This window comes from Desmodus rotundus, chromosome 12 (genome assembly GCF_022682495.2).
Source record: "Desmodus rotundus isolate HL8 chromosome 12, HLdesRot8A.1, whole genome shotgun sequence".
Classification (NCBI taxonomy): domain Eukaryota; kingdom Metazoa; phylum Chordata; class Mammalia; order Chiroptera; family Phyllostomidae; genus Desmodus; species Desmodus rotundus.
This window is the reverse complement of record NC_071398.1, coordinates 53,154,498-53,164,600: the sequence shown is the minus strand read 5'-3', so window position 1 is coordinate 53,164,600 and position 10,103 is coordinate 53,154,498. Positions and strand designations below refer to the sequence as shown.

The 10,103-nt window shown below is 48.2% G+C and overlaps 2 protein-coding genes across 2 annotated transcripts; one reads left to right on the top strand and one right to left on the bottom strand.

Moving 5' to 3' along the window:
- Positions 1-4,140: 4,140 nt before the first annotated feature.
- On the top strand, positions 4,141-4,516 carry LOC112313676 (histone H4). The gene has a single exon (XM_024570274.3). The coding sequence runs from the start codon at positions 4,149-4,151 to the stop codon at positions 4,458-4,460; it is 312 nt and encodes a 103-aa protein (XP_024426042.1). The 5' UTR covers positions 4,141-4,148; the 3' UTR covers positions 4,461-4,516.
- Positions 4,517-7,176: 2,660 nt separating this feature from the next.
- H1-6 (H1.6 linker histone, cluster member) lies at positions 7,177-8,146 on the bottom strand. The gene has a single exon (XM_024570228.2). The coding sequence runs from the start codon at positions 8,054-8,056 to the stop codon at positions 7,427-7,429; it is 630 nt and encodes a 209-aa protein (XP_024425996.1). The 5' UTR covers positions 8,057-8,146; the 3' UTR covers positions 7,177-7,426.
- Between the last annotated feature and the right edge of the window lie 1,957 nt (positions 8,147-10,103).

Sequence of the window (10,103 nt, the reverse complement as noted above, 5' to 3'; positions counted from 1 at the left end):
TTTTTTTATGAGTGAAGTTATAAATCTTCATTGTCTTTCAGTATTTCTTAGCTAAAGTTTTCTGGCCTCGTTCATCACTTAAACTCAACTGCATTTCAAAAATCAAAGCCCTACATTTTAAATTCTGTATCCTACTTCGCCTCTGGTAAAAGGACCTTCAAAGCCTGGCAGCACGGAGAAGGGTGCCACCTGGTGGCCACAGTGGAACATGTCACAATGGTCCTGTAACTGCAGAGCTGGGGCTGGGACCCTGTAGGTTCTCAACGAGAGAGAAAAGAACCTGAGTATTTAAGGAAATAGGAAGAAACTCCTCACTAGTCCTGTGAACCGCTGGAATCACAGAACAGAAGGAAAACAAAACTGATGATCTTTGAGCAGTTGTGAGAGGTCGAGGCAAAACTTATTTTGTCATGGTGATGATATAGTGTGATAGTACAGTGTGTACTTCATGCATTCTTAATTGCACACACACACTTTGAATCAAGACACCTTCAAGATACCGAAAGGTTCTTATAAGCTGATCCCCTCCCCCAGCCCCAGCCAACCACAGTGTAATAATGACTAGAACTCAAAAATGATATTCTGATCAAGTTAGTCTGTAGAGGGCAGTTCTGGGCATTCCGTATTTTTATAAGACAGTTGGTTAACATAGTTTTATTTGTTTGAATATTTTATGTGTCCAATTAGCCACAAGGTGTTGGCAGGGTTTCTGTCGGAAGGGCCTAGCTCCCGCGCTGGGTGAATGGGTGCTGTGAAGCCAGGTTCACTCAGAGGGAGAGGAAGGTGGAAAGGATGGAAAACAAGAGGCCACACAGGATCTAGTGTGAGCCGTCCTCTCCCAAGCCCCAGGACAAGTTAACATGTGTGGGCGGTACACAGCTCAAGAAAGGACAAAGCGGCCCCATTGGCTATTGTGGCACCGTTTGCCTAGCGGGCCTGTGACCTTGTTACACACGACTGCCGGTTTACTCTTCTGAGCTTGTCCCCAGGACTGGAAATGCCTGGAAGCAAGAACAGAGCCTCCTAGTCCCAGGAGGAAGGTAACATTTGAACAAATTGCAGCTTCTATTGCAACACCCCAACAGCCCAGGGGCCACACAGCAGCGACCCCTACCCTTTTGTTATCCCATTGTAATCCAAAAAAAGCTCAAAGCTCCAAGCCCTCCTTGCTGGTATAGCTCCCCGAACCATGCTCCTCTCCTTCCTTGCAGAGTGAATAAAAACGTTACTTTCTACTCTTTCTCCTCTCTGAATTCTTTCACAGCCCATGTCCCGACCACCCTGACAGCTGACAGATCCATTCTTCACATAAATCTACATGTGTGTACCTTTAAATAATTTCCATTCGACATTCATGATTATTGAGTCAGTGTCATTGAGAAAAGTTTAGAAAAGGGGGAATTAGAAGCAAATGGAAAAAAGGGAACTATAATGTACACATTCTATTTTTATTTTTATGCATTAAAAAGCATGTAGAGCCCTGACTGGTGTGGCTCAGTGGACTGAGTGCCAGCCTGCAAACCAAAGGGTGGCCGGTCCCATTCCCAGTCAGGTCAGGTCCCCAGTAGGGGGCGCGGGAGAGGAAACTACATATTGATGTTTCTTTCCCTCCCCCTCTCTCTAACAATAAATAAAATCTTAAAAAAAAAAAGGCATGTGGAGATTTCAGTTTTACATATGACCTCTGACCTTACAATTTTTCTTTGTAATGTTTGACGGCTCTTCCTATCTAAGTCTCTGTTTTTTATTGAGTCCATGTGCCTAAGTCTTCAAAAGGCCAAAACTCAAAATGCCAGGGTTTGGAGTAAGGAAAATTTTAATTGGTCCAAATGTCTCCAGCAGAGAAGATAGGAGACACTCCAGGCCTCAAATCCATTTTACTCGCTGAACTAGGTTAAAGGGGTTTAAAAGGTTTAGGGGGACAGGTGTACAAAAGCCTGGTGGGCAATTTCAATTGGAGAACCTTGGGATGTGACCATTTACGGTGTGGAAGAAAAGGGCCCCGCAGGTTAACCCGACCAGCTCAGGGGAGGCCTGTGAAGCAGCCTTACAAACTCACAGATCTTAAGTAACCAGAAAGGATGGCCTAAAATGAGAATCTAGTAATTAAAGCAGTTCACAGCCGGTAGTCCTGTCCTAGACCAGCATTTTTCCCTAACAAAGGTCAATCTTAACTCAGCCTGTCTATTGTCTTTTTGCATCTAGGAAAACAAGGCCTTTGGAATGTCCAGGTAACTTCCCTTTTCCCCACACCCCTTGGGCACAAGATGAGACCACCAACCCTCTTACTGTTACTTTTAAGTTAATTGCTGACTGTTAACCAACCCTCCACCCACCTGTGTAAAGAAGCATGTGTCTATCATTGTACCTTTCACCCAATCGCAGTGGTTTCCTGGCTTCCCTTTCTCCCGCCTCCCTGATCCATCACCAGTGGACTTCCTGTAACCCCCCACCCTCCCTCCCTGCGGCTCCTCCTTGGATTCTAATTTATAAAGGGAGGTGGTAAACTGCCAATCCCCGGAGCATTTCTCAGTCTGCTGAGTTGCTTCCCGGCAACTGTCGTCAATTTGGCTCAAACAAATTCACCAAAAACTCTCTACGGGTTTGAATGTTTCTTATGCTGATTCCTGGACAAGAGTCCTGGACAGTTGGAGCCTTGGCTTCTGAAAAGGTTCCATGTTTGAGTGTTGGTCCTGTCCCAAGACCTGGGGTTCCTTTCTTCGGGTGCAGCCAGAGGTCAGATCTCTCTCCTCTGCACATGTCTCAGCAGCAGGGCTTGTGAGTCTGGTCTGTGGTCTCTGAAGTAACTCAGGGTTTCCTCAGCCAGGCAGGGCCTTTTTGAGCAGGTTCTGTGGTTTACACGTGTTGCTGGTAGGGAGGAGTAGTAAAAGTCCAGAACCTAAGAACTCTCTCTCAGTGTGGGGTTGACGTATTTCAGAAGCAATACAAACTGTGTGCCTTTCAGAGCTTTCTCACCCTCTCCTACATCTTTTCTGCTCCTCCCCCTTTTTACCGAAGTCTGAGGCTATCTATAAACTGTGGTCATTCTGAGGCCCGTCTCATTCTAAGTTTCCAAAGTAGGCATTTATTTGTGAACCAGAATGGAGACAGGTGTTTCTTTTTTTCCTTCTTTCTTTTTTGTCATTTTCACAAGAGTGACTCTTACAGTTGAAATTTTCAAAAATTACTGCAGCAAACTAGAAAACAGTTTTTGAGAAGTCCCTCTGAAAACTACATTCAGATCCAATTCTGCTCTCTTCTGCCTTTTTTTTTTTTTTTAAATGGGCTTAGTCTTATTTAAAACACCAATAATCTCATCAAAGGCCTCTCAGGGGAAGTCCCTGAAGGCTTTGTAATGACCTTAATCACAGATTAGCTGTACCCTACAAGTAATCCTCAAGAAACGTTTGTTCTCGTAGTGAAAACTGGAGAAGGTTGAAAAGGATTAATAAAGGAGGGAGGGAGAGCTTGTTAGGACCTGCAGGCAGACTTGCCCCGCAGGCAGGCGGGAAAGAGGGTCCGGGCTCCCAGAGTAGCAGACTTTGCAAAAAAGTCAGCGAGAAGATGTTTGGTTGAAAATAAACAAGAAAAGGAAGCGGTTTTAGTTTGCCATTCTTCCACTTGTTCATCTTTGCAAACAAGACCTTTGAGGGCCAGAGCTCCTCAGGGCCAGGCGTACACGTTCTCCTACACAGAGAAGGCGGTCAAAATGCGTCCTTTTAAAGAGGAACAGCAAAAGAACGGAAAGGCAAAGCCCCTGGACCTACAAAACCACACTCCTTTACTATTTCCACATTCCCCAACAAACCATTACATAACTTATTAGTTACTAAATGGAAATAAAAAATATTGAGTGGATCGCTTTAGCGTCTTGGAGAAAACACCTACATGCAATACACAAATTAGCAAGGGAAAAAAAGTGCAAAGCGAGAAATCAACTTTTTATTGCAAGGAAATCTGCCCCACTCCTCCAGCCCCAACATCGCGAGGCTCATTGGCCAATCAAAATGATGAAATGTTAATATCCCCCTCTAGCTCCACCCCCGGGAAGACTTAATTAAAAAACAGGACATCTGTTTTCAATCAGGTCCGCAAACATTCTATTTAAAGCAGGGTACGAACAGTAAGCAACCGCTGAAACTGCAACCATGTCTGGTCGTGGTAAGGGTGGGAAAGGTCTTGGTAAGGGAGGTGCTAAGCGCCACCGCAAGGTGCTGCGCGACAACATCCAGGGCATCACCAAGCCCGCCATCCGGCGTCTGGCCCGCCGCGGCGGCGTCAAGCGCATTTCCGGGCTCATCTACGAGGAGACCCGCGGGGTACTCAAGGTTTTCCTGGAGAATGTGATCCGGGATGCTGTTACCTACACGGAGCACGCCAAGCGCAAGACGGTCACGGCCATGGACGTGGTCTACGCGCTCAAGCGCCAGGGCCGTACCCTCTACGGTTTTGGTGGTTGAGTCAACGTTTCCATAGTCCTAACTTTTCCCCTAAAGGCCCTTTTCAGGGCCGCCCACTTCCTCTTGGGAAGAGCTGTGCGCGCGCCGTTCGCACTCGCGTTCTGTAAACGTTATTCTGGGTTTGGTAGCGGGGTCTTAATCCTTATCAATAGACCAAGGCGGGAGAGTGGGTTCTCCACGACAGGTCTGAGCCAGTCTGTGCTCAGGGACTAAAGAGCGTGCAGAGGAAGCCGGGGCTTCTGGGGGTAACCGACAGTATGAAACAAGTGGGGAGGGTCCTTGCTAGTTGCCGACTCACTGGAAAACCTAGAGCTTTGAAATCCCCAGGTTTTTTCTTTTTTGTTAAGGACACCGCCTGCCTTTTGAGCTCCATGAAAAGATCAACCACTGGTCCTAGTTGGCGAAAACTAGTTTCCAGTAAGGCAGAGCTCTCCAAAGCTAGGTCATAGATCGGTGTCTTCACTAAATATTTCCGCAAATTACGAGTCTGCGACGGTACAGCTAGCAGCCCAGAGGAACCCAGGTCGCTTAGAAATCGACATTGCCAGAAATTCTAGCCTTTAATTTCTAATACATTTGCTCCGAGCAACCTCAGGAAACGTCGGCACAATTTGGACTCACACCCCCTCGCCGTTTTTTTCAGTCATCGGGCTGAGAATCGTCACCCGAAACAGGGTTTGGGTTAAAACGGCCTAGCACGAGTCCCTTCTCAGCCTGGGCCCCTCCCCTCCCTAAGCCCGAGGCCAAGCAGTTTGTAAATTACCCTCGACTTCTGGCGGGGTGATCACTGTTCTAACCCGAGTCTCTAACTTCCTCTGAGCCAGGATGGCCTTTGCATTTTTGAAGGGGGAGCTCCCTCCAGCGTAATGGGTCTCTAGCACTTAACCCACCATACTTCCTGACTCCCAGCTCAACTTCCTGTTCTTAACTGCTGTCAGCAGTATTTTTTTTTTTTTATGGGCCATTCAAACACTAGTATAGGGTTATAATTTTTTAAACATTATATCCTCAGATCGAATCCACAAATTTCCTCCTTATAACAAAAACAAAGGTCCTTATTAGGGCCTCCCACGGAATCGCATGAAAGGCTGGTAGGAGTTGCCCAAAGGTTAACTGAGTAGATAACTCGGACTAGCAGTTCGCATGAGGTCGCTGAAAGGGAGATGCATCAGTTTGCGATGTGATTCTGTAACTCAGTCATGGCATCTTGCCACACTAAGGTGTTAAGAAATTTGGGGGTGTTTTTACAAAGCAAAAGTAGATGCTTTTAAAGAGGAGTGTAAAAGCGAACATGAGCAAATTATGGCAATAAAACAACTGGCTCCATAAGAGAAATGTGCACGTCTTGTACATTTTGAGGCCTTTGGAGGAAGGTCCTTTGGATTTAGCGGGATGTTGGGTGGCACTGGTGCCACAAAGGTCTACTCCTGTGGCCTGACACACACAGGGTTATGTAAATGAAGCCTCTAGGGGACAAGCTCCCAGAGGCAATATGGGGTGCGGTGTGGAAAATTAAATTGCGAAGGGTAGGATTACAGCGCCAGGTTTTCTATGGCTAAAGGAAAGGGTTAATCGCAGTCCCCTGAACTGGAGAAATAAACTTTGTTTCAGGTGCTAAAAGGCTGGGGGAGCACCGGGGCCTAGGGTCCTGGAACCGGTTCTAGAGGATTTGAGCAATGCTGGGAGGCCGGCGGCCGCTGCGAGGGATGAGGCCACTTGTGCATCCTTTTCCTTTGCGATAGGAGGGTCTCCAGGCCCGGGGTCAACCCACTGCTCGCCAGCCGAGCAGAGCGTATTTCTAATGCAGAAAAACTCGCCTCGAGGGAAACTGGACAGGAGAGCCAAGCAAGGCCCACACTGGGGCTGCTTCCATAGAAATTGAAGCTAGTGTGGTTAGTCACTTTCCATTTAGGATACAATTTAATTTTTTTTTCTCTCAGAGGTCCAATTATATACACAAATTCTGAAAGGGTAGGTCCTAGTGAGTCACCTGTAGAAGGTGCTCGAATTTGAAAAGTGCACTACATCGTTTTGCACGAAAATGCCAAGGCCCAAAACAGGATAAACAGTATGAGATTCATACTTCCCGTGATTTTTAAATAAGAATGCTAAATCACAAATTCCGTGAAAACTGAAATGAACCAATTTTGTTTACAATGGGAAACAGGCTCACACCATGAGCGTTTTCTAATACAACCAGCTTTTCTTTTACAAACGTTTGATTCAGACCCACTGTGAGCAGCCTCCAACATTCCCCCAAAAGCTTTAGGTTTAGCATTTTCCTGCCCGTGGAGTCCAATCTATACACACTCTTCAAAAGTAAAATACATGGAATTACAGCTTACAGCAATTATATTAGCAACCCAAATTTTTTAAATGAGGCAATATGTACTTAACAGAATTTAACTCTAGTAGTTTGGAAATAATGATCGCATTATTCTTCCGACAACTGAGAACTTAGTTTTTACTGGCTAGTCACTCTGTGTAATGAAGCTTCTGTTAAACATGAGATTTTAAAAATTCCCTATCATCATATTGTGGCACCTTGACTTTTATTTCTGACCCCTCCCAAAGTCCATAGACGCCAGACTTAACCTCATTAGGCTGTTAGGGCACCATGAGACAGCATAAAACAGGCGACATTTGTAAAAATGAAAGTACGTTTGGGGGCCTGAGCTAACCTGCACCCTACACAACGTGAGTCTTGTGGGGAAGTTTCGTGTAAGTTTACACAAGGCCTACACGACATTCTTATTCTGACTAGTGCACAACCCAGCACTTTGGGGTGGGGCAAACCCTAGCGTACTACAACAAACCCTTTATTTCACCTCGTCACAAATTCACTTGTCAGGTAAGGAGACTGACGTGCAGTGTCAAACCTCGAGGAGAATTCCAGTGTTACGCCACTTTAATGTTATTTAGGTGGCTCTTAAAAGAGCCTTTGGGTTTTTCTGAAGATTGGCCTTTCACTTCTTAGGTGCTGCCTTCCTGGGATTTGCCTTCTGCTGGGTCAACGTGGCCCTCCCGGCGGGCCTGCCCGCCCTGGCCTTGGCAGGGCTCTTACGCTGGGGCTTGCCCTTGGCTCCTGCAGCCTTCCAGACGCCTCGGGCAGCTTTCTGAGCTGCTGTCGCTCTTGGCTTCTGGGATGTCTTCTTGGCCTTAGTGCTCTTTGGAGATTTGGACTCCCTGGACAACACCAGTTTCTTGGTCTTATTGGAAGCGGGCTTCTTGACCTTGGTTAGCTGGGCAGCTGCTTTCTTGCTTAACTTAAAGGAACCAGAAGCACCACTACCCTTGGTCTGCACGAGAGTGCCCTTCCTCACCAGACTCTTCAGTACCAACTTGATGCGGCTGTTGTTCTTGTTCACGTCATAGCCCGCAGCCGCTAGCGTCTTCTTCAGAGCGACTAACGACATGCTGGCTCGCTGCGGTGAAACCAACAAGGCCTCAGTGATGAGCTTGGACACAGACAGACTGGGAGTCTTACGACTCCCACCTGTCACATCCTTCTGCTTCTTCCCTCGCCTTTTGACTGCTGGCTTCCCCATAAAAGCTGGACCGGGTTCAGCCTGGTCCACGGGCGCAGTCTCAGACATCACAGAAGAGAAAACGGAAGTTGAGAACCAGTGGAAGCGTGAAGTTCTGCAGGGGCTCGCCCGCCTTATATAGGGCAGGGCGCGCTCTGATTGGTGCATCAACTAGGCACAGCCCCGCCCCTCGAGGGAGGAGCATTTGTGTTTGTTTCCCCCCAAAAGTCGAAGCCCACAAAAAATCGTCTGCATAGAAGTTCCCAGTGCCGTTGCTGGGTGATCCCTGGAGACCCAAGTCTCACATGCCTTCTCCCGTTTTAATAAAATATGACCCAGCATGCCAAAACTATTCGATAAAGCCCTCGATTTTCAGCAAAATTCAAGGAGAAGAACAAAGTTTCCTCTTTTCTTTGTACATTGAAAACTGATTTTTAGCAAGAGACTTATCTCATCTTTTCTCAGTGGTCTTCCAAATGGTTGTTTTCCTATGGGTGGGAAAAATAAGTTATGCCGTGACTTTTATGGGCAATTATTTATGTATGTAAGCAAAGTAACACTCTAAGGTGTCTCATTGCGGAGTTAGATGATTATAGAATTGTAACGGGATGGGGGTCTGGCCCAATCGCTGGGCAGAAGGGAGCAGGGACCCCAGGAACAGCACGAGAGGCTGCACCCCACCTCACAGGGGAAAGGTTGTGAAGTGTTGAGGACTGCGCATGAGCAGTTGCCCTGGCAACTGGGCCACGCTGATGAGTAAAAGAAATACCTTTCTACATGCTTCCCCAATGCAGAGGATTTGGGTCCGGTCTGTATACGGGGAGAGTGGGGAAACGTTGCTCGACTTGTTCCTCCCCCCTTTCTCGGCCAGCGGGGCTAGAGTTCCTGGGTCCTTGCACCCTGGAGGCCACAAGGTTCAGAAAGGTTCCAAGTGCGCCTGCCGAAACGGTGCAGGCAACTGCCTGCCTGGCCAAGGGCACAGCAGGGGCTGGCCGGTAGGGCACAAGGGGCAGAAACCGCGGTCGGCGGGCCCTGAAAGCCGCATGGCCCCCCGACACGGGAGGCCGCACGGCACTGGTGGCTGGAGTTGTACGTGCGGATCCTGCCAGGCCGCGCACACGGACGCAGGGGAGGACAGCAGCCAGAGCAAGAGAGCAGGGCGCTGTGAGCAGGCCGCCTGGGCGCGCTGACTCCGAAAGACGCCTCAAGCCAAACTGTGACCGGAAAGCGGTTAAGGCACCCGCATGTCTCAAAGGGCAGTACTTTGGGGTTGGAGAAGATATTCCGGGCACAGCCTTGGACTGAGCCGGCAGAGGTTGGCAGGCAGATTTTCTTTGGCTGTAAACGGGCTTTGAGGTTGAAACCTGCCATTATTTAAAACGATAGCCTTTGAGTAAAGGATTCCTTTCCCTTTCCAACGAATTCTGCCTCCAGAGTTTGCCTGTTGGTGCGAGCGGTAGTAACAACCCTACCGGTTTTTCCATTACAGGATCATCTAAAACGTGTAGGCGAGGCTCTTATTTGGGCAAACACAATCTAATAAACTGTAATCTACAAGGTGTGTGGGTTGTTTGTACTAACCCCTCCAGGGTCCCTGCAGCCTGACAGAAGACCCTCCAGGTTGGAGCAAGAGCGTGAATCTCACTCTGGACACCTCAATTGAAATCAGGTCGCCCTCATGGCTGGGGTCCTCCCCTGAGCGTTGCTTCTGCGTTCATTCACTCAAACCCCGACCCCTACACCCTCCCTGACCTTCACCCCCATCCCCCAAAACACAGAGAAGCAGACACGGTTCTGGAGGGTGTGTCTGCAGAGCCGAGGGACAGCAAGTATTGGGACAAAGCCCAGGATGCTTCTTGACTTGTCCTTGAACTCACCTTCGTGAGCAGTCAGGGCGTGAGTTTGCTCCCCAAGGCAGAGTCTCCCAGGAGGCAGCCAAGGAAACAACACAGTGGGGTCAGAGCCCAGGGGTCAGCAGAGGAAAATCCCATGAGGACCATCTTGTGGAGATCCCCAAAAGCCTCCCTGAGAGTATTGGCGGACTAGGGAGACATGGGAGGTCTGTAAGGAGAGGGTTTGTGTACTGCAGTTGTTATCACTAAGACAACCTTTCTGA

Coding starts and splice junctions, on each gene's coding strand:
- LOC112313676 (XM_024570274.3), top strand. CDS start 4,149: ATGTCTGGTCGTGGTAAGGGTGGGAAAGGTCTTGGTAAGGGAGGTGCT.
- H1-6 (XM_024570228.2), bottom strand. CDS start 8,056: ATGTCTGAGACTGCGCCCGTGGACCAGGCTGAACCCGGTCCAGCTTTT.